Raw genomic sequence first — 24,441 nt, 5'->3', positions numbered from 1 at the left:
CATGATAAAACCTACAAGGAAATAGACAGTAGAATGAGGTAGAGAATAATTGGGATGGTCCGTTGGGCATGTACTTCAGGTGATGGGAAGGTCTCTAAGAAAGTGCCATTGAGACACACCATAAAGGCCTGGTGCAGTGGCTTACACTGTTAATTCCAGCACTTTGGAAGGCCAAGGCAGGAGGATCCCTTAAGGTCAGGAGTTTGAGACTAGCCTGGCCAACATAGTGAGATCCCCATCTCTGTTAAAAAAAAAAAAAAAAAAGACACACCACAAAGGATAAGAATCATCAAGCTATCTGTTAGAACAGGGAAATAAGGGCTGGGCAGAAGAAACAGCCATTGCAAAGGCCCTGGGGAGGAAGAGAGCTTATTGTGTTTGAGGAAATGAAAGAAGACCAGTGTATCTAGAAAGGTAGAGAGGAAGAATGTGGCAGACTGAGACCGTTTCAGGCATATTGTGGGCTTGGATGAGTGAAATTAGACAGCTGTCGATACAGTGAGTGATTCACATACTTTAGATTCATTTGGAACTAGCACTATTATAACTTGGGATTCTAAATGTTAATTTTCCACATTCTTTTCTGGACTGTTAATACTCAAATAATTATTGAAAGATCACTTATAATTTATTATTTTTTAAGAGACAGAGTGTCACTCTGTTGCTGAGGCTGGAGTAGAGATGCCAGCATAGCTACCTGTAGCCTTGAACTCCTGGGCTCAAGGGATCCTCCCATTTCAACCTCCTCAGTAGCTTGGATAACAGGCGTGTAACACTGTGCTCAGCTAGTTTTGTTTTGCTTTTTAAATAATAGAGATGGGATCTTGCTTAGTTGTCTAGGCTAGTCTCGAATTCCTGGGCTCAAGCATTCCTCCTGCCTTGGCCTCCCAAAGTGCTGGGATTACAGACGTGAGCCACCACATGCAGTCATAGTTTTAAACTTTTTGTAGGTATGGCGTCTTGCTGTGTTGCCCAGGCTGGTCTCAAACTCCTGGCCTCAAGTGGTCCCCGGACCTGGGTCTCCTAAAGTGTTGGGATTACAGGCAGAAGCCACTATGCCTGGCTGAGAATTTCAGTCTTTATGTGAAATATATCCTACAGTTACAGACACTCTTAAGATGTTCCTTTTCTTGTCTGAATTTCTATCCTTCAGGAGCCTGGAATAAAGCTGTATTGAGAGTTTTCTGTGTCATATTGAGAATTTTCACGTGGTCTTATTAACAGTTGTTGCATTCTGCTGGTTGATCTATTTTAGCACAGCTGTTGAAATAAATACTATTCATTTAATGCCACATCCTTATCTGAAAATCAGTTCAAGGATAAGCACAGCTGAGTCATTTAAGCTTGTATGAGTACAGTTTTTGAACTTCCTGGATAGTGCTTTAAACTAGTGTTTAGATTCTCTGTAGGTGCGAGGCTTCTTTCCTCCCCTGCTCTCACACATTCTGTCCCCTTGGCTGCACTGGGTTGCATATGCATTATTGAGGTTAATGGGAAGCCAAGTGCAGAGCAGGGAGCCACAGTGAGTAGCAGCTCTATAGCAAGGTCAGACTCAATAGCAGTCTGACCTTGGACAGGGTTGCAGCCCAACAATGTATTCATTTTTTATAATGGAAATAATACTTGCATGATAGGATTGTTGAGAGGATTAAATGATGTAACATATGTAAGACACTAACACCTCTTGATAGAGGCTTGGTAAATATTTGGCACCTGTTAATCCTCAGTTTCCCCATAGGGTGAATATGTTTATCCCCACTTTTGTAAATGGTAGCGGGAGGCAAGGCTTAGAGAACATTTCACTTGCCTTAGGCTGGTGCTTCTCAGTCACTGGGGATGCTTGTTAAAATGCAGATTTTGATTCAGTTAGTCTGAAACTGGGGTGCAGTGTATTCATTTCTAACAAGCTCCTCCACCTTAAGTAGGTAGGCCCTAGGCTACTTAACCTAGGAAATGGAGGAGATGGGCTTCAAAGCCAGGTTTGCTCTACTCCAAAGCCTTCCCCTGCTCCATGGAGCCTCCCTTATTCTCACTCGTGCAATGGGCTTTTTGTTTGAGATGGAGTCTCACTCTGTTGCCCAGGCTGGAGTGCAATGGCACGATCTCGGCTCACTGAAACCTCTGCCTCCCAGGTCCAAGCGATTCTCCTGCCTCAGCCTCCCAAGTAGCTAGGATTGCAGGTACCTGCCACCATTGCCCAGCTAATTTTTTGTATTTTTAGTAGAGACGGGGTTTTGCCATGTTGGCCAGGCTGGTCTTGAAGTCGTGACCTCAGGTGATCTGCCTGCCTCGGCCTCCCAAAATGCTGAGATTACAGCTGTGAGCCACTGTGCCCGGCCATGTAATGGGTTTTGTTAAGAGGCTTGTATTTAATCACTCCTTATACTAAGATCTGAAGTTACATTTTTTTATTCATTTGCTCAGCCTTTACTTAGAACTCTTTGTATGCTGAGTTCCCTTTTTAAAGATCTACTTTGAAAGAAGTAGGACTAGGTGAAAACGGGTTAATACTACTTAATGTTGTCTGTTGGACAATTACTTGTTGTCTCATCATGTTAAATATGCCGCATTGTTCTTCTCTGCCCCACACCCCACCCACCACCACCAAACTTGTTCCTGCTACTCCTGCCTGCCTTTTATTTTTGTTAGAACAGTGTCATTGGTCGGGTGCGGTGACTCACACCTGTAATGCCAGCTCTCTGGGAGGCTGAGGTGGGTGGATTACTTGAGGTCAAGAGTTTGAGACCAGCCTGGCCAACATGGTGAAACCTCATCTCTACTAAAAATACAAAAAATTAGCCAGACATGGTGACGGGCACCTGTAATCCCAGCTATTCAGGAGGCCGAGGCAGGAGAATCGCTTGAACTCGGGAGGCGGAGGTTGCAGTGAGCTGAGATCGCACATTGCACTCCAGCCTGGGCAACAAGAGCGAAACTCCGTCTCAAAAAAAAAAAAAAAAAAAAAGTGTCATCATCTACTAGATTGGAAATATCAGATGATATTGAGTCTTTCTTCTCCCTCATATACGATTAGTCATCCAGTTCTTTTAGTTCTTCAAAATCTCGTTGAAATGTGGCTTCCCCTCCAGCCAGTCTGCTGCCTGTCAGAGCTTACCTGTCTGTGCGTTAGCCCCCACCGACATCTCTCCTACCAGCGTCTCCCCGTGGTGCTGTGCAGTCTCGCTGTTGGTCACCTTCCTAATCAGAACAAGCCTGAGTGTGCCACACTCCTCTCCAGAAACCCTGTGGTCTTGATAGAGAGAGGCAAATAGGGTGGCTCAAAGAACAGACTTGAACTAAACTGCCTGGGCTCCTGTCGTCCCTCCACAACTCACCAGCCGCAAATAGTGAGAAAGGTACATTTGCTAGGGAAAACATTTAAATACAAATACACATCTTGATGTGTTTAAACATGTTGAGACAGTTCTGTCTGAGTTGAGGAACAAATTAAGGATAGATACATTGGTTTCTTATTCATTTCGTGTTTAAGACAGTGCTTATTGCCTTGAGGAAAAATACTGTAAAGAAAAAGAAAACGCCAGCTCATGCGTGTAATCTCAACACTTTGGGAGGCCAAGGTGGGCAGATCGCGAGGTCAGGAGATCGAGCCCATCCTGGTTAACATGGTGAAACCCCGTCTCTACTAAAAACACAAAAAATTAGCCGGGCGTGGTGGCAGGCACCTGTAGTCCCAGCTACTCAAGAGACTGAGGCAGGAGAATGGCGTGAGACCAGGAGGCAGAGCTTGCAGATCGCGCCACTGCTCTCCAGCCTGGGTGACAGAGCGAGACTCTGTCTCAAACCTCAAAAAAAAAAAAAAAAAAAAAAAAGGAAAAGAAAAGAAAAAGAAAACTTAATCATATAATACTATGTGGCTCAGAAGTGAATATTTACATGGTCATTATATAATTTCTAAATAGTGATTTGACCAACAATGGTGATGTGATTGTATTCCATGGAGAGGGAGAAGAAACATGGGGTTGAGTTGAAAATCCTGATACTCCAATGTGAGAAAGTTTGAAACTATAATTTGATAATATTTGAAACTATAAAATCAAATAGTATATACGAATGTTATATAGATATAGAGAATTATCTTCCATGTGTTTGAATTATCTTCTATGGGATCTCACATTTAAGTAGTCAAGGGTAAACTATGGCTTTTAGCAAATTGGAGAGTAACATATGTGTTACATTAATGTTGGAAGTTGAGGTAATTAAATCCATGTCATTATTTTGTGAGAACACATAATTTTGTGTGCTGTAATAGCACAGTAGTTTGGAATAAGGAGCTATTTGACATATCAGGTCCACCTAAGAAATTAAAAATATAACTTCATATCCTATTTTGGGCATAGATTTATTTTATTATTTTAATTTTTAAAATTTAAATTTAAATTAAAAGTGATTTAAATTTAAAATCACTTTGTCGCCCAGCCTGGAGTGCAGTGATGTGATCTTGGGTCACTGCAGTATCCACTTCCCATTTTCAAATGATTCTCCTGCCTCAGCCTCCCAAGTAGCTGGGATTACAGTTGTGTGCCACCACACCTGGCTAGTTTCTATATTTTTAGTAGAGATGGGGTTTTGCCATGTTGGCTAGGCTGGTCTCGTACCCCTCACCTCAAGTGATCTACCTACCTTGGCCTCCCAAAGTGCTGGAATTACAGGCGTGAGCCATGGCATCCAGCCCTATTGGGGCATAGATTTAGAAGTACAAATACTTTTTAAGTGTTTGAGGTGTAGGTAAAATACTACTCCTTGTTATTTGATTAAGTGATGCTGTATCAGAGTAAACTCTGTCCTTATTTTTAGTATTTTTCTGATCAGGTTCTGGAGTTAACCTGTTTCACAGGTTAAGTGAGATTTAATTGATTAGCCTTCTTTTGAGATAGTTGATGAAAGGTGCTTCATATCTTAGTAAGTTTTTGTTTATGAATCCTGAGCACATGCACGTGTTGTGTTAGAGAGGCAAGAAGGAAGGTCAGTAGAGCGAATCCTTGTGAAAAGCATGCTTTTCCCTGTGGGTCACCTAGCCAGGGCTCTGTTGGATTGGTGAACAGCATGAGAGAAAAAAAAGCACTGGGCAGTTTGAGCTGCATTTGGCAATTGAGGTGGTGTTTAAAGGTGAACTTCATTTTACTATAAAAGCTTTAATACCAGTATTGGTGAGAGCATGAGGGAAACAGGTCTGCTCATGTGATGGTAGTTAGAAAGTAACTGGGTGCAACCTTTTTGAAGGATATTTAGGCATTATATATCAAAATTAGGGATACAGCCCTTTGAATAGAAGTTTCACTTCTAGAAATTGCAAACAGATACTTGAAAAAATATACCAACAGACATGTACTGGGATGTTTATTGTAACTAATAGCAAAAAACAACAACAACAAAAAAACAGACAACAGCCTTCCTATTCACTAATGGATATGAAATTATGGATAGGTAAATACGGTATTGGACATTATGCAAGCACTAAAAAAAGGAGTTTAAATCTATATGTCCTCAAACATATCCTCCATAGATGCATGGGCAGAGGTATTTGCAGAACAGTTTGTACCTACATGTCTGTGTATGTGATGACGTGGATGTGTGTGTATATAAACATTTCTATGGAAAGTGCATAGGCAGTGGTGGTATCTAGGCAGTGGGACTAGAAGTTGCGAGATGGAAAGGCTATTTTAAGCCCCAGTCATGTTTTTAAAAGACAAGAAGAAAAAAGGGCCTGCAACTCAATACTTGATCTGATGAGGTTATTTGGTTGTATTGAAGGTGCTCTTGTGTCTTTCAGGAGGTACTCTCCTCTGCACTGTGCCCTCTGATTGCAGCACCAGCACATCTCACATGGTGGCACCTGAGCCTATCAGTTCTACTTGTCTCCGTGGTGCAAACACGAGAGAAGGAAACTCAATAGTTTTGTCACCTTTTCAATGTCAAGTTTTCTTACTATACATACATCCACTGTTGTGTATGTGTCTAGGTTTGTTTTCTGTTGTTTTGCTAAATAGCTTGATTTTTTTCATATTATTCAATTATTTAGGAAGTACTACTTCTTGTGAGAAACTTGATTTTTAATTTCCTTCTCATACTTCATAACAATACAGCCTTTATTCTTATTGTTGATGCATATTTAAATCTCAAACTTCTACTTAAGTGATTAGGTTGGTTTCCATACTGTTTATTTATCACTTCCATATGTCCTAATTGTACCTGACAGATCATTTCTTAACTGTGTGTTAATCATTTCTGTTGGTCTTGAGCTAGCAGTTTTGCTAACATGGCAGGGTGGCTTTTTCTCTGAGATCTATCACCTGTTAGTAGTATGATGCTGAAAATAACTCTGCCACTCTTGTTGTATCACATTGCACACCTAGATACAGTCTACTTTCACCTCCCTTGACTTTCCAGGGTTTTCTTGCTTATTTACTCATATTGATGTGATTTTCTTATGGTAGGGTGTTTCGTTAAAGCAGTTTTTTTCCATAAAATAATTCATTTCTTTTGCTTTTCACTATGGACTTTTTAAAAAAGCAGCATTCCGGTTTCTGTTGAAAGTTTTTAATCCCATTTCTTCCATCCTAAATGTTAATAAAGATAATAAATACAGACAGCTTATAATAGCTATTTGAACATATTATCAAATAAGGCATTTTTCTATTAACTACACTTCTGTATAGTTTTTAAGCAGAATTTCAATCAAGAAGACACTGCTATTTTTCCATATCTCTTTAGATTATTTTTTGATTTTTTAAAACACTGTTTATACAAGTTTTTATCAAACTTCCAACAGATAATGGGTACTGCCTCTCATAAATCTTTCAAAGGGACAATGGAAGTTGGGCCCAGTTGAATAAAGGCATATTCATTTGTTTTGGAACGCAGAGTTCTCTGCGTGTAGATTGCATTTAGCATTCTGTCTAGTGTATCCATATGTAGTTTTGCTTTTTTCAGAATAAAACCTTGACAGTAATTTTGAACCTGTTACTTTCTTTTTGCATGTATTGCTTTAAAAAGTCCAAACTCTAATGTTCTCTTCCCCTTTTTAAGTTTTATGAAATCAAGGTTAAATTGATATTAGTGCCACTTAATATTTGACACCTGTTACGCCTAATGAACTTGAAGTAGTAAAGGGAGCAGCAGGGGTCAGCCACTCATGTTATGCAAGATAACTAGAGATTGAGCGGGCTATGATAAGAGCTTTAGACTAGGGGGTTCTAACCTGTTTATAAGAGCAAACTCATTGTTTATATGTGCATATGTGTTACCTTTTCCTTTTTCCTATGGATTCATAGGTGTTTATATTTGAATTTTAAGAATTTTCTTGAGATTATGACTTAATGACTTGTAGAAGTCATTAAGATGGGGAATCAATGTCTAGAGACATTAACTGGTAATTAGCCAGTGTAGGGAAGGAAAGGAAGATGAGGCATGGCCTGGTTTGTAGACTGGGTCTTCGAGTAAGTGCTCCATAACTTTGGGGTGTGCTGAATGTAATGTAAGAGGAAGAGAGTGATGGTATATCTAGCATCTCTTCCTGCTTATTTTTTATGATCCATTACTCACACTTTGATCATCTTTATCTGCTGGATGGGTACCACAGCTCGGTATTTATTAATTATCACCCACCACTCTACAGGGTAACTATTTGTCACTATGAAGAATGCCAAAGAAAATATTTCCTCGTAAAATTTAACTGCTTACTGTGAATGATTCATTTATGCCTGAATAAAATGTCTGTGAGTAGAGATTTTTATGCACTGACTTAGCTAAATACTATCTTCATTGAGTAGCATTGCAGTCTATATGTCAAGTTAGAGTAAAAACTATATTTAAAATGGAAAAAAAAAAGGGCCAGCCAAGGTGACTCACACCTGTAATCCCAGCACTTTGGGAGCCTGAGGTAGAAGGATCACTTGAGACCAGTAGTTTGAGACTAGTCTGGGCAACATAAGGAGACCTCATCTATACAAAAAATTAAAAATGAGCCGGATGCGCTGATGTGTGCCTGTAATCCCAGCTACTGGGGTGGCTGAGGTGGGAGGATCATTTGAACATGGGAGGGTTGAGGCTGCAGTGAGCTGAGTCAAGATCTCGCCACTGGACTCTAGCCTGGGCAACAGAGTGAGACACTGTTTCAGTCAATCAGTAAATAAATAAATACAATGAAAATAAAATGAAAAATGGAAGCAGTGTTCCTAAAGTTTTTTTTTTTTTTTTTTTTTTTTTCTTGAAACAGAGTCTCACTCTGTCACCCAGCCTGGAGTGCAGTAGTGTGATCTCGGCTCACTGCAACGTCTGCCTCTTAGATTCGAGCGATTCTCCTGCCTCAGCTTCCGGAGTAGCCGGGATTACAGGTGCCCCGCCACCACGTCCAGCTAATTTTTTGTATATTTTAGTAGAGACAGGGTTTTGCCACGTTGGAGGCTGGTCTTGAACTCCTATCCTCAGGTGATCCACCTTGCCTCGACTCCCAGAGTGCTGGAATTACAGGCGTGAGCCACAACACCCGGCCAAAATTTTTCAAGGAACACTGGAAACTTGAATACCAAAGGCACTACATAGATACTCCATAAAGTCATATTAAATTTAGCTTTTTATTGAGAAGTTGCTTTGTGTTGAGCACTCTGGGTGGTGTAGCAAAGACACGTACAGCCCAAAAGGGGAAGTAGGATTTTTTTGTTGTTGTTTTTGAGACAGAGTCTCGCTTTGTCGCCCAGGCTGGAGTGCAGTGGCGTGATCTCGCCTCACTGCAAGCTCCACCTCCCGGGTTCTCGCCATTCTCCTGCCTCAGCCTCCCAAGTAGCTGGGACTACAGGCGCCTGGCTAATTTTTTTGTATTTTTAGTAGAGATGGGGTTTCACCGTGTTAGCCAGGATGGTCTCGATCTCCTGACCTCGTGATCCACCAGCCTCGGCCTCCCAAAGTGCTGGGATTACAGGCATGAGCCACTGTGCCTGGCCTAGTAGGATGTTTTTAAATAGATATTTTGGGGAGGGGGAGTTGGGAGGAAGAAATAAATAGATGTTTTCATTAGGATTTTGCAGAGGGCCGCCTGATTATTTGTATGTCTTTGTATCATTTATGGGGAAATTATATGTTGCCTATGACTTGGAAGTTTTCAAGGTGAGTTGCTCTTGTCATATTTAAGGTTGTGATTTGTTTTCCTTGTCTTGCCAGCCTCCTGTGATTAGGTAGGTTCTGCCTTTGGAATGACAAGGTTCTTCCTGTATGTTTTTCTCATGTGCACAATGGTTTTGTTTCCCCTCCACCCTTGGAATTTGCAGGTCTAGGTCTTCCACCTGTGCTTCCCTTCATGTCATAGCCCCCATGTGACAGGTGCTAGAGACTGTGTGATAGCCATAACTAAATGCCACTTGGGACTTCTGCACAGCATGTCAGACGCACAGCTCATTGTTTGCCTCCAGGCCTACAGTTAACCAGGAAATATTTTTGTTGTCTAATTATTTTATAATTTCCTGAGAGCAGAAAAAGTGGATTTTGATTAAGTACCAGATGTCTTTTAAGGTCCTGCCTTCTAAAAGTTTTCCAAAAAGTCTTCAAAACAATTTTTCTAGATTTGGAATTTCATTGTGGACCTGTTAATGTCTCTGAAGTGTCTCATGTCTTGAGAACCTTGTAGGACTTTATTCTCTGCAGTTCAATCCAAGTTTGCAGATTTTAAACTGAATGCTTGACTAGCTGATAGTTATTTGACAGTGAGTGTCAATCTTTCCATAGAAGTAGGATGTGCTTTGAGAAAAGAAGTTAAAAAAATGATGGGGATGGGCCAGGCGCGGTGGCTCAGGCCTGTAATCCCAGCACTTCGGGAGGCTGAGGCCGGTGGATCACCTGAGCTCAGGAGTTCGAGACCAGCCTATCCAACATGGTGAAACCCCATCTCTACTAAAAATACAAAAAATTAGCTGGGCATGGTGGTGCATGCCTGTAATCCCAGCTACTCGGGAGGCTGAGGTAAGAGAATCACTTGAACCCGGGAGGCGGAGGTTGTGTAATTGCAGTATTTTGGGAGGCCGAGGCGTGCGGATCACCTGAGGTCAGGAGTTCAAGACCAGCCTGGCCAACATGATGAAATACAAAAATCTAAAAATACAAAAATTAGCCGTGCGTGGTGGCAGGCACCTGTAATCCCCGCTACTTGGGAGGCTGAGGCAGGAGAATCGCTTGAACCTGGGAGACGGAGGTTGCAGTGAGCCGAGACCACACCATTGCACTCTAGCCTGGGTGACAAGAGCGAAACTCCGTCTTTAAAAAATATATATATATATGTATGTATATAAAAAATCACTTCATCTGTCTGAGAGGCTAAAATTGTATTAAGGTCTCAGACTGACAACTTCATTCATGTGTTCATCTTATTTTTAACTTTATTTAAATTTATTTATTTTTAAGTGACAGAGTCTATCTTTGTCACCCAGGCTGGAGTTCAGTAATGTCATCATAGCCTGCTACAGCCTCAAACTCTTGGGCTCCAGCAGTCCTCCTGCCTCAGCCTCCAGAGTAGCTGGGACTACAGGCTTGTACCACCCTGCCCAGCTAATTTTTTGGTATTTTTTGTAGAGATGGGGGTCTCACTATGTTGCCCATGCTGGTCTCTAACTTGACTCCTGGGCTCATGTAGTCCTCCCCTGTCAGCCTCCCAGGGGCTATAAGCACGTACCACCGTGCCTGGCTAATGTTTAAAAATTTTATTTTTGTAGAGACTGGGTTTTGTTATGTTGCCCAGGCTGGTCTCAGACTCCTGGCCTCAAGCGATCTTTCTTCCCTTGCTTCCCAAAGTGCTGGGATTATAGGTGTGAGCCACTACACCTGGTCTCATGTTCATTTATAGTCTACTATTTGCTGGGTACTCTTCTGTGAACAAAATAAGCAATTCCTGCTCTTATGGAGCTTGCACTGCAGTAGGAGATATAAGTAAAATATATAGTATATTGCATGGTGGGAATGTTAGGAGTATGTGGTTGTAAATAGGATATCCCAGAAGGCCTCACTGAGAGGGAGACATTGGAGCACATATGCTTTGTTTACACTTAGACATTTAGAGCTTGATTTAGAAATTAGAAGATTGATTTGGAGATCCAAGTTTTTGATTTCTCATGAAAATTAGACACTGTAGCAACATTAGCGCTTTCTACTGGCTCTGCCAGGTCTATTCAGCTGTGAAGGCCTGTGAGGGCTCTGTTTAATGTCCCATAATTCCTGTGGCTGTTACCTTAGTTGAGGCTTTGAATATTTCTTTTCTACTCTTTTGCTTTAACTTTGTTTATTCCCACCTTCAGCCACTCCTACACACCACAGTTGGGTTATCTTTGTAAAGCATAGGTAGATGCACTGTGCATGGAATACTGTTACCCTGTTTGCCAGATAAAATCCACACTTCAGAGCCCTCCGTAATCTGGTCTTGGCGTACTTTCTAGTATTCCCTGGGGTCCAGTATCAAAATAAAAATGTATTGTTCTCATTTTCCTGAATCAGTGCTATACTAAATCTTTGCATTAAATTCCTTCTCCCACCTCGACGTGTCCAAATCACACTCTGTTTAGGACATTTTGTAAATCCTTGCCTTCCAAAGCAGACCATCCCTATCCCTCCCTCCGGGCTAGAAGAAATCTCTCCTACTCTAAGCTATAGTAGTACTTTATGCAAACTCTTTCTGTACTTGTTAATGAACAGATCTCATGTTCACTTGCTAGACTTCAAACTTCCGGAAGGCAGTCTCTGTGTAAGAGGAGTTTTTGTGGCTGGGCATGGTGGCTCAAGCCTATAATCCTAGCACTTTGGGAGGCTGACGTGAGCGGATCACTTGAGGTCAGGAGTTCAAGACCAGCCTGGCCAATGTGGTGAAACTCCATCTCTACTAAAAATACAAAAATTAGCCAAGCATGGTGGTGCAATCCTGGAATCCCAGCTACTCGGGAGGCTGAGGCAGGAGAATGGCTTGAACCTGGGAGGCAGAGGTTGCAGTGAGCCAAGATCTGGCCACTGCACTCGAGCCTGGGCGACAGAGCCAGACTCCGTCTTAAAAAAAAAAAAAAAGACAGGATCTTGCTATGTTGCCCAGGCTGGTCTCTTAACTCCTGGGCTCAAACAATCCTCCCACAAACAATCCCTCCTAAAGTGCGAGGATGGCAGGCGTGAGCCACTGCAATGGTCCCTAATTCTTTATACATATGGATTTCATCATGGATAGAAGCCACTTCCCATTGTCTTTTCTCTATGCTACTTTTTTTTTCTCTTTACTTAGCAAACCTTTCCCAAGATATGCTCATTTTCTGAATAGCTTTTATTTCTGCCATTCAATTTCTCTTTTGAATAAAAGGCTTCCCCCTCTTCATTTGAAGAACATTAAAAACCCTTAAAATTTTTTCAACTTCTTATTTCAATCAGGGGCCTTTCTGTTGGACATGACCATTTTTCCTTGTAGTTTCAGAGCATATCTTTGGTTAGGATGTTGCCCAGAGGCTGTTTGTCATGGATATACAGACACATGCTTGTCTTTCTTCCATGTGATTGAATTTTTCATAGACATCCTTACGAAGCCACTTGAACTTATTTCCTTCAGAATGTTAGCTGTTGATTTACTGTCTTGGCAGAGTATGCTTCTCTTTCAATGTAAAGTCTTTGTTTTTTTGGTTTTTGGTTTTGTTTGTTTTTTGAGACGGAGTTTCACTCTTGTTGCCCAGGCTGGAATGCAATGGCGTGGTCTCGACTCACCGTAACCTCCGCCTCCCGAGTAGCTGGGATTACAGGCATGTGTCACAATGCCTGGCTAATTTTGTATTTTTAGTAGAGACGGGGTTTCTTCGTGCTAGTCAGGCTGGTCTCAAACTCCCGACCTCAGGTGATCCACCTGCTTCGGCCTCCCAGAGTGCTGGGATTACAGGTGTGAGCCACCATGCCCAGCCAGTCTTTGCTTTCTTAAATACTGGATCACTTGCTATTTTTTGTCTTCTTCAAACTGTTATATTTCAGGAAAACTTAGATTGTTTCATAAATGTTCAAGAGAGGCCGGGCACGGGCCTCATTAATAGTATCACCTTTGGCTGGGCGTGGTGGCTTACGCCTGTAATCCCAATGCTTTGGGAGGCTGAGGCAGGTGGATCACGAGGTCAGGAGTTCAAGACCAGCCTGACAGGGTTTCACCATGTTGGTCTCTACTAAAAATACAAAAATTAGCCGGGCGTGGTGGTGCACATCTGTAATCCCAGCTACTTGGGAGACTGAAGCAGGAGAATCACTTGAACCTACAAGGCAGAGATTATGGTGAGCTGAGATCGCGCCACTACACTCCAGCCTGGGTGACAGATCAAGACTCCGTCTCAAAAAAAAAAAAAAAAAAAAAAAAAATTCAAGAGAGCGCTAGTAGGTAAATTCTAATTCTAGTTCTTGTTCTTAGCTCTAGTAGCTAAGCTTTATGTCTCCACAAGGCTAAACTTTTGATGATAACTATGTTATTAGGTTTTTTGTTTTTTTTGTTTTTTTTTTTGAGACGGAGTCTCGCTCTGTCGCCCAGGCTGGAGTGCAGTGGCGCTATCTCGGCTCACTGCAAGCTCCGCCTCCCGGGTTTACGCCATTCTCCTGCCTCAGCCTCCCGAGTAGCTGGGACTACAGGTGCCCGCCACCTCGCCCGGCTAATTTTTTTGTATTTTTAGTAGAGACGGGGTTTCATTGTGTTAGCCAGGATGGTCTCCATCTCCTGACCTCGTGATCCGCCCGTCTCGGCCTCCCAAAGTGCTGGGATTACAGGCTTGAGCCACCGCGCCTGGCCGTTATTAGGTTTTTAAAGAACTTTTACTGTATTATGGAAAACTTAAAAATAGCGAGAACAGTGTAACAGATTACCATGTGCCACTGGGACTCGATCATTAACGTGGGATTCAATCATTAACATTGCCGGCCCACTACTGTTTTTCTATACCTCTCCTACTCACACTAGCAAATCCTAGATACATTTTTCTTAGTAAATATTTCCATTTATGTCTCTAAAAGAGAAGGATTCCTTATAAACATATCCCCGCAAAGCACTATTTTTGTGATACTTACATATTAATGGATTAACAGACGTATCTTTTTTTTTTTACCAAAAAAGAAAAAAGAAAAAAAACCAAACCAGGTAGTGAAAGTTGCCAAGTTTCTTCAGCTTTCCTAGTGTGATTCTTCTCCAGGAGAGTGGGAAACAGGTGGGTCTGAACACAGAAATCCACATGGCTTGCTTCTGCCCTCTGCACAGAAGCACATTCTTTATGCCAGGGCCTCGTTCCCTTCCACACAGCTCAAGGAGGGCACCCTTTTATTTTATGAACACGTTATCAGTAAGTTTAGGTCTCTGAATGGTCCCTGAATCCTTGGTCCTTGACCTGCTATTGTCAATCCTAAGGCCCAGACTTCGCCTTTGGCTTCCTTTCTGGAAAATTTCAGAACTGTATAAAAATCGCTTGTAAAACTCTGATAGACATATTTTGCCAAGAATATCATTTATCTCTTGACAGTTTGGCATTTGCCTTTAAATATTAGATTGTGTAATCATAATGGCATTCAGGGAAAATAATGTGAGTGGTGGCACTTCAAAAAGTGAAATGGACTTGGGTTCTTGGGAATGTTAATCATTATTCTACACAAAATGGTGATACCCCTTAGTAGTTAAATGCTAAGTGGGTATAAAGCAGTATTTGTGAATAAGATCAAAAAGGTGAGTATAAAATGTGATTTATGGGTTTATTTAATGAGTTTTTACCAGAACAGTGTATGAAGGATATTTTATATTTTTAAGCTGTGAAACAGAGAAAGTAATGAGGAATCTTCTAGTGAGTCCCACCAGTCTCCCAGCCTGACCAGCACGTCCAGAAATAGATCATTATTTTTGTCATTTTATCCTGCCTTCTTACTGCCTTCCTTGCCCTTGCAGCAGAGAGGAGAAAGAAACTCGTGGTCTCTCCCATAAATACACATGGTAACAGCAGAGAAGTAATTATTATATTTTTTGTGGCAAGTCATTCATTCAGTGGTGATGGAATGGCTTATTTTTAATGCAGTGTTTTTCTTTAGACTAAACCTAAATTCTTTTTTCTATCTCCTTTAGTGTCTGTACCATTCCAAGGCAGCATAAAGTTAGCATAGCTTCTCATTTTACCAGTTTGGTAAAAGTTTTAAAGGTTTAGTTCAGTTTGCTTTTGGGTTTTCATATGAGGTAGACTATGAGAACTCTTTATGATGTGATATATAAAAACAATCCCATTGTATCTGGCATGTGGGCTGTACTGGGGATCATGGGAAAGAGAAGGCTTGGAGAATCTTCTTTATAAAATAGATATAAGTTTGCACTAAATTCCAAACAAACCGCAAAATGGAAGGAACCTCGTTTTTTTTTTGTTTTGTTTTGTTTTGTTTTTTTGTTTGTTTGTTTTTTTTTTTTTTTGAGACGGAGTCTCGCTCTGTCGCCCAGGCTGGAGTGCAGTGGCGCGATCTCGGCTCACTGCAAGCTCCGCCTCCTGGGTTCACGCCATTCTCCTGCCTCAGCCTCCCGAGTAGCTGGGACTACAGGCGCCCACAACCGCGCCCGGCTAATTTTTTTGTATTTTTAGTAGAGACGGGGTTTCACTGTGGTCTCGATCTCCTGACCTTGTGATCCGCCCGCCTCGGCCTCCCAAAGTGCTGGGATTACAGGCGTGAGCCACCGCGCCTGGCCAGGAACCTCGTTTTATCACATCCAGGTAAAGGATAGAAAAGGTGTCTTCAGTTTTCCCAGAAGTGACATGCACGAGGACAACTCGTAATTTTAAATGATTAAAAGTAATTGCTGTAGATCAGTGTCATTCATAGCAAATTAGTTCTTATCGATGGAGAATGCTGCATCTGTGGATTTTTATGTTATAAAATTAGTTTAAGACTTCTTTTGTTAAAGTCGTTTAATCTTCTGCACTACTCCGTTCTTTCATTATCCTTGTCAGTTTTAAGGGCTGGAATATCTTTGTACAACTAAATTCAGTTGACTTCTTCTGGATACCCAAGTTGAACAGACACATATGTTAGTGGAGCTCTGGTTGGAAAGGGCCCTAGTAGACATTACTAGTAGCCTACTGCATATGGTTTGTGGGTTTTGGTTTTTTTTTTTTTTTTTTTTTTTTTTTAAAGAGAAGTTCTCACTCTGTCTCTCAGGCTGGAGTGGAGTGGTACAATCATAATTTATTGCAACCTCAAACTCCTAGGCTCAAACAATCCTCCTGCCTTAGGCCTTCCAAAGTGCTGGGATTATAGGTATGAGCCAGTGCAGCCAGCCACCTATTGTGTAAATGGCTTATAAGTCATTTCACCTGGCTAGGCATGGTGGCTCACGCCTATAATCCCAACACTCTGGGAAGCCAAGGTGGGAGGATCACTTGAGCCCAGGAGTTCAAGACCAGCGTGGGCAAAGAGAGAGACCCTGTCTCTACAAAAACTAAAAAAAATTAGCTTGGTGTGATGGTGCCCGCTGTAGTCCCAGCTAGGGGGAAGTAGAGGTGGGAGGATCACTGGGAGGTAGAGACTGCAGTGAGCCATGATCATGTTACTGCACTCCAGCCTGAATGAGAGTGAGACTCTTATCTCAAAAAAAAAAAAAAGTAACAGTAATTCATTGAACCAGTTTCTTATTGATAAATGTTTAGACTGTTTCCATTTTTAAACTTCAAATATTCCAGTAAACATATACGCAGATTTATCAGAAACATGTATTTATGTAAACTTTTTTTTTTTTTTTTTTTTTGAGATGGAGTTTCACTCTTTGTTGCCCAGGCTGGAGTACAGTGGTGCGATCTCGGCTCACTGCAGCCTCCACCTCCTGGGTTCAAGTGATTCTCCTGTCTCAGGCACCCGCTACCACACCTGGCTAATTTTTGTATTTTTAGTAGAGATGGGGTTTCACCATGTTGGCCAGGCTGGTCTTGAACTCCTGACCTCAGGTGATCCACCCGCCTCGGCCTCCCAAAGTGCTGGGATTACAAGCGTGAGCCACCACGCCCGACCTTCTGTAAACTTTTTATTAAAGAATAACATATATACAAAAAGTACAGAATTTTTTATTCTTTTCTTTCTTTATTTTTTTGAGACAGAGTCACACTCTGTCACCCAGGCTGGACTGCAGTGGTGCAATTTCGGCTCACTGCAACCTCTGCCTCCTGGGTTCAAGCGATTCTCCTGCTTCAGCCTCCTGAGTTGCTGGGATTATAGGTGCACACCACCACACCTGGCTAATTTTTGTAGAGAAATTATTTCTGTAATTCATTGATGAAATCTGTAAAACCCATACATTTATGTGTATCAAATTCATTCTTTTTTTTTTTTTTTAAGTTACATTTTGTTTGAGATGGAGTCTCACTCTGTTGCCCAGGCTGGAGTACAGTGGTGCAATCTCAGCTCACTGCAACTTCTGCCTTCCGGATTCAAGTGATTCTCCTGTTTCAGCCTCCTGAATAGCTGGGACTACGGGCACCCGCCACCACGCCCAGCTAATTTTTATATTTTTAGTAGAGACAGAGTATCACCAATGTTGGCCAGGCTGGGCTCAAACTCCTGCTCTCAAGTGATCCGCCTGCCTTGGCCCCGCAGACTGCTGGGAGTACAGGTGTGAGCCACTATGCCCAGTCTATTTTTCTTTTTTAATGCTTTGTAATTTTCTTTTGGGTGACTATACTACAGCTTATTCTTTTTGCCATTGATGAACATTTGGATTGTCTCCCATTTTTGGATGTTACAAATAGTCCTGTGAACATTCTTAAACATGGGTTTCGGTGAATGTAACTATCCATATGTATTGGGCGTATCTCCGGGAGTAGCACTGACACGCATAGGGTATGCATATGTGCAGGTTTAGGTACTGCCAACAGTTTTTCAAAGTGGGTGAAACCATATCACACTCCCACCAGCAGTGTCTGACTATTTTTAAAAAATAACTTCATATAAGTGAAATTTGAATAGAAGAGTAAATTCATTTTAAGTTTTGGAATATAGTGCTGGATTTGTCCTCAGAAGTACTAATTCATAGTCCACTGAACACTGGATTTTATCCAGCTCTTCTGTTGTTTTCATTGTTTATAATGAAAAAGTATCTTTTTAAACTTCTTTAATGAGTTGGACTTTTTTATACTTCAGTTTTACCCATTTCAGTTTTCTTGACTTGGATGTTCTGGCCTTTTCTTTCTTGGGGTATTTGTATTTTTTTCTTACTGCTTTGTAGTAACTTATTTTAAAAACCCACGTTTTTGTCTTCCTAGTTTGTCCTTTGTCTTTTACAGTATAGAAGTGTTTTCCATGTCTGTTTTCTTTAAGGGCTGTATTATTGAGATTTAATTTTATTTTAACTGGATTTGCTTTTTTTTTTTTTTAACCTGACACAAGGGTGCTTTTTTAAAAAACTTTAAAAATTTTAAACATGTTATACTTTTACTTATTACATTAACTTTAACTTTGGAGTATTTTGCAGGATGTCAGAGGGTGACTGGTCAGAGTACGCATGCATGTGTCATTTGACCAAGCAAGAAATAAAGCCAATTTTCCTATGTGGACAGTATTGAATCCTTTCAGTGTGCATGTTTCAAAGGTAGTTAGTTATCATTTAGAAAAGAATTAGATCAAATTAGCCTAAACTGAACTATATTTAAATACCTCTTGTGGATACTATTCAGGGCTCTTGAGCAAGGACTTTACCAGAATTACACCTGACGTCTTGCAGTCAGTTCTGTGTCCCGTTGGACACAGTCTTGGAGTGCCATATATTTAATTTCAGATCTTTAAAAATATTTATTCTCTATGAGATTATTAAAACTTTTTAAATGTTTCTATTTTGTGTAACAGTATATAATTTGCACTGCTAATGGAGAAATATGAGACCAGTCTATCATGTTTTCCTTTTTAATGTTACAGTGGGATTTGAGAGCTTCCCAAAGCCTCTGTCACCTAAAATTCCAACTGAGAGAATCATTTTTGGATTTTACCACAAAGCAGATATATGGAACAGATTTTAAACCAGTAGTCCTCTCTTCTAATATGGATTAATTTGGTTTCTAGAATTGAATCTTAGCACCTTAAAGGGGCAAGGATCTCAGGGGTAGGTAAGTTTTAGAGGAAGGGAGCACAGCCATGTTACCCCTCTGTGATTAGAGTCCTGGAGCATACCAAACCTTGAGGCAAGTCTGAAGAAGGTGGAGTTTGGGGGGCGGTGAAAACAAATGCTCTGAATGAGATCTGAAAAAATTTTTTTTTGTTTTGTTGGTCTTTTGCATTTGGCAGTACTGCTTGTGGCAAGGTTGTATCATTAACTGTGTTGATTATTCCATAAGCCAAGGAGACAATTGTAGGACCTCTCTTTAGTAAATCCCTCGTTTTAGGAGCATAGCATTTCCAGTGTAGGGGAATTTGTATTTTGGTGAACATTTGAATTTGACTAAAGGGAATACTGGGTTTATATGACAGGCTTATTAGGGATAGATTGAGGAGGAGAGGGTAGAAAGGGAGAGAAGAGCTAAAATTAAGCACGTGTTTTTCTTGTATATTTTTTATTTTATTTTTGAGACTGAGTCTCACCCTATCACCCAGGCTGGAGTGCAGTGGTGCGATCTTGGCTCACTGCAACCTCCGCCTCCCAAGTTCAAGCAGTCCTCCTGCCGCAGCATCCCGAGTAGCTGGGACTACAGGCATGCACCACCACCCCTGGGTAATTTTTGTGTTTTTTAGTAGAGATGGGGTTTTGCCATATTAGCCAGGCTGGTCTCGAACTCCTGATCTCAGGTGATCCACCCACCTCTGCCTCCTAAAGTGTTGGGATTATAGGCATGAGCTGCTGCGTCTGGCCAGTTTTTTATGTATGCAGGCAAAATGCAGTCTTACACATTTTACATGTTTAACCTGTCTAATCCTCACAGGAATCCTATGAAATGCTGTTTTCCCAATTTGCAAAGAGAAAACGAAGACTCAGGGAATAAATTGGCATTATTTTGGCTAGGCTCAAAAACTCAGTAAATGGCAGTCCTGGGATTTGAACGGCAGTCTCTGAATCCAAAGCTCATGTGTATTCTTCTCACAAGAGTATATAGCCTCCTAAACTACCAGAATTATTATGTATATTTTATCAATGTCCTGCCAAATTTTGGTAACACTTTAAGTGGCATATCCCGGGGGTGTTATTGGTAATTCTGCCAGGTACTGTAAAGCCTGTGTAATTTCCTTTACCATCCACCTTAGCATTGAGAGTAAACATGAGGTTACGATCCTGGGAGGACTCAATGAATTTGTAGTGAAGTTTTATGGACCACAAGGAAGTAAGTACATGTGTTGGTATGTGTTCTTCTATTACAGTCTTTTACTCTATTTCTTAATGAATATCAGAGACAGATGGTAGCATGCATAGTTTCTGAAAAGCAAGTTTAGTTGGACTCTGGAACCAGTGAGGAAATATTTCTCTTATCACAATTATTTGATATACAGTCGTCCCTTGATATCTGCAGGGGATTGGTTCCAGGACCACTTCATGCCAAAATTCACAGATGCTCAAGTCCCTATATAAGATGACATAGAATTTGCATGTAACCTGCACATATCCTCCCATGTTCTTTAAATCGTCTCTAGATTACTTGTAATACCTAACACAATACAAATGTTATGTAAATAGTTGTTATACTATATTTTATTTATTTTTTAAGTGAAGGAGTCACACTCTGTCACCCAGACTGGAGTGCAGTGGCACGATCGTGGCTCACTGCAACCTCCACTTCCTGGGTTCAAGCAATTCTCCTGCCTCAGCCTCCCGAGTAGCTGGTACTACAGGTGCCCAGCTCATTTTTGTATTTTAGTACAGACAGGGTTTCACCATGTTGGCCAGGCTGGTCTCGAACTCCTAACCTCAGGTGAGCCACCACACTTGGCCTTTTTTGTATTTTTTTGTGTTATTTTTAATTGTATTGTTTTTTATTATTGTTTGGATTTTTTTTCTTGAATATTTTTTATCTGTGATTGGTTGAATCCAGGAGTGTGGAACCTGCAGATATAGAAGGCCGACTGTAGTTTTCTCTTTATATGACAGTACTAGACATGAGTTGTAAATTCTGGGTTTTGTTATGGATGGCCACATAGATGGTTTCCAGGAAATGTTTTTTGTTGTTTTCTTTTTGTCCTTGGAGGGGGGATGAATATGGGGTTTATTGAGATATGAGGGAAAGTAACATGGCTATTACTTACCAAATAATTGAATAGTGTTTAGTACTTTTGAAGAATCAAGTAAATTGCAGGAGAGAATGAATCTGTTTATTTTTTAACTCTGGATCTTCCCAAGAAAAGTATCTTAATCTGAACATGATGCACCTACTGATTGTAATAGATTCCTGACTCTTGAAGGAATTAATTTGGAAGGTTTTCAGATTAGGGGATAATGTTTAATTTACACTCAGATTTATTTTCTAATTTGGAGACGCAGTTCTGATGAACATTTTTACTTTTATTTCAGCACCATATGAAGGCGGAGTATGGAAAGTTAGAGTGGACCTACCTGATAAATACCCTTTCAAATCTCCATCTATAGGTATGTGACTACTTGGTTTTTCTCCTTAGAGAGTTTTGAAATCTAAGGGGAAAAAAATCCTGCATTTCAGGGGAGATAATTCCAGAAATGGCTACCTAATTGAATTTTTCCTTTTTTGGCTTTGGTTAATTAACCAGTGACTTTTGGGGGGAACTTCTATAGTGTGTTAGAAGACATTTAAATATACCCTTTGCATAATTATAATGACCATTACTTTAGATTTTTGTCTTTCAATGTCAGATTAAACCAGCTTTCAGGCCCCACTGTCCTTTAAGCTGTTAGCAGGAAAATAATAAACATATCTTAAGTCTAATTTTGAATGCCAGATTGCAAGAATGAATGTTATATAGTACGTGTTTTAATCCTATCATTTTCAGAAATCCTCCCTAGATCCTACTTTGCTTTTTTGTTCACTCCAACTCTGGGTACCTTACAATTAAATGACCCTTTGCAGTCTTCCCACCTCCAGTCTTTTCAGCCCCCTAAACAGCAGAAGAAAGAGTAGAAACCTCAGTGGAGTTGTACAAAGAGGTACTTTCTCCTCACCTTCATCTCCCTTTAGCTTAATGGGTGATGTTATTTACCTGTCACCCCATTAAGGCACTCAGTGACAGATCTATCTGATTGAAGGTTGACACCTTTAAATATTTGGAGACTGTAGAATGGTAGTAATTTCGTTAATTTAAACCAACTTTTCTTTTTTTGCTTCACTTTATACATGTCTTTAAAGTATTATAAAATATTGACCAATTTTAAGTAAGAACAATAAAATTGTAATATATTGAGCATTCTCTGACAGACTAAGCCTCATGTTCAGAATTGCCAGAGTTCAAACATTTTGCTACTGCTTTGGGCTGTCGGCTGCCTTTTTTTTCTTTTTTTTCTTTTTTTTTTTTTTGAGACAGAGTCTTGCTCTGTCGCCTGGGCTGGAGTGAGTGGCACGACCTCAGCTCACTGCAAGCTCTGCCTCCCGGGTTCACACCATTCTCCTGCTTCAGCCTCCCGAGTAGCTGGGACTACAGGTACCCCCCACCACACCCGGCTAATTTTTTGTATTTTTAGTAGAGACGGGGTTTCACCGTGTTAGCCAGCATGGTCTTGATCTCCTGACCTCGTGATCCGCCCACCTCGGCCTCCCAAAGTGCTGGGATTACAGGCGTGAGCCACTGCGCCCAGCTGCTGTGGGCTGTCTTAAGAAGTAATGCCCGATCTCAGGCCGGGCGCGGTGGCTCAAGCCTGTAATCCCAGCACTTTGGGAGGCCGAGACGGGTGGATCACGAGGTCAGGAGATCGAGACCATCCTGGCTAACACGGTGAAACCCCGTCTCTACTAAAAAATACAAAAAACTAGCCGGGCGAGGTGGCGGGCGCCTGTAGTCCCAGCTACTCGGGAGGCTGAGGCAGGAGAATGGCGTAAACCCGGGAGGCGGAGCTTACAGTGAGCTGAGATCCGGCCACTGTACTCCAGCCTGGGCGGCAGAGCGAGACTCCGTCTCAAAAAAAAAAAAAAAAAGAAGTAATGCCCGATCTCCTGGAGTCTAGACCACCCCTCACTACACTCCTACTCCTAACCAATTGAATCAGAAATTTATTTCTTGCTACAGGGGCCTCTAAGTTTCAGCATTGTGAATGGTAAAGTGGGACTGGAGCTGTGAGGTGTTGAGCCTTTGAGACAACCCCCGAGCACATCTGACTTAGCACCTGTATAGGTGTAGAAACGTATATGCCTGTACACCCTCTCCTTTTGAGAGGGCTTTTCTGTTGTGTTGGTGGTTCCCTGTCCCCAGTTTATTCATCTTCTAACTTTAGGGTGTTTCTGTCTATTCACCGATTTAAAACTCTTATGCTGTTTAGTGATATGAATTTAAAGCCTTTATAGAAGTCCAAACCATGCAAGTTCATTCAGATACATTTCATAAATACCTGCTTACCTAAAGGCTAAAAACTGGCATGCTAAGTCTGGTTTTGTTAACCCCACATTCCTAGTCAGGAAGAAAACAATAGAGCTTGTTGAAACTAACAGTGAACTTATGCAATTTCACATCCTGTAGAAATGTAGTTATTTCTCAGACCTTATATTAATGTATTTTTCTAGGTAATATGATTATCTCATCATAACTTTCTAGTTAATAATGTCTAAACTTTAGATGTTGCTTATTTATTAACTAATGACACAAAAAGCCTGCATGCTTTCTTAAATTAATGATGCAATATGAAATTTGGTTTGGACAAATGACTCAGCTAATTTAACTTCTTCATAATTTTTTCTTTTGCCTTTCTCTGTGCTTTCAAGACTTGATAATGCCTACAAATGTGTATCATCTTCTCTTAGGGAAGTAGATTTAGCTGAAATATTTGTACAAGCTGTTCTTGTTTCCTCCAGAGGAAGGTTGCATAAGAGAGTTTCAGTCAGTTGTGAGGGTGACCCATTTTCAGGTCATCAACAATGTAATTACTGTTGAGATGTGCTTTAAGCATTCGGAAAGGTTGTGGCTCACTTAGAAAAGGCAAGGATTCCTTTTTGAGTTGCATAGATAGGTGTAAAATTATACAGAAGGACGAGGAGGTAAGATAAACCCAATCTCAACATTCTTTTTAAATCTTGCACCTGTTGTATCTGGGTAGGTGTACTGTTCTTCCTGAGCCAAATTTTGAGCTTTTAAACAATCAACTGTGCAAATTTAGATCAAACATCTTTAATGCTTGGATCTTGGAATTTTGCAGTGTCTGTGTACTTTGTTCTATTTCGTGTGTTTGTGTATGGATGTATATTTTAATTGTATAAATGACCCATATCCATTAGAATAATGTAAGAAAATCTGTAAGCCAAAGTAAAGAAAAATCAAAATGTCTCATAATCTTATCCCTTAAAGGGT

The 24,441-nt window shown here is 40.9% G+C and overlaps 1 protein-coding gene across 5 annotated transcripts in view; it reads left to right on the top strand.

Annotated features, from left to right (window-relative positions):
* UBE2H (ubiquitin conjugating enzyme E2 H) overlaps positions 1 to 24,441 on the top strand; it is a 148,439-nt gene that overhangs the window by 47,728 nt on the left and 76,270 nt on the right. For all 5 annotated transcript variants that reach the window (XR_013414648.1, XM_077994820.1, XM_077994819.1 and 2 more), the window contains 2 exon segments: positions 20,233 to 20,309; positions 21,491 to 21,565. Coding sequence is in view for 3 of the 5 variants with exons in the window: in XM_077994819.1 (XP_077850945.1) it covers positions 20,233 to 20,309; positions 21,491 to 21,565 (152 nt within the window). In the remaining 2 variants the exon portion in view is untranslated.

Source organism: Macaca mulatta, chromosome 3 (assembly GCF_049350105.2).
Source record: "Macaca mulatta isolate MMU2019108-1 chromosome 3, T2T-MMU8v2.0, whole genome shotgun sequence".
Lineage (NCBI taxonomy): Eukaryota > Metazoa > Chordata > Mammalia > Primates > Cercopithecidae > Macaca > Macaca mulatta.
Note: the sequence above shows the minus strand (reverse complement) of the source record. Positions and strands in the feature narration are given on the sequence as shown.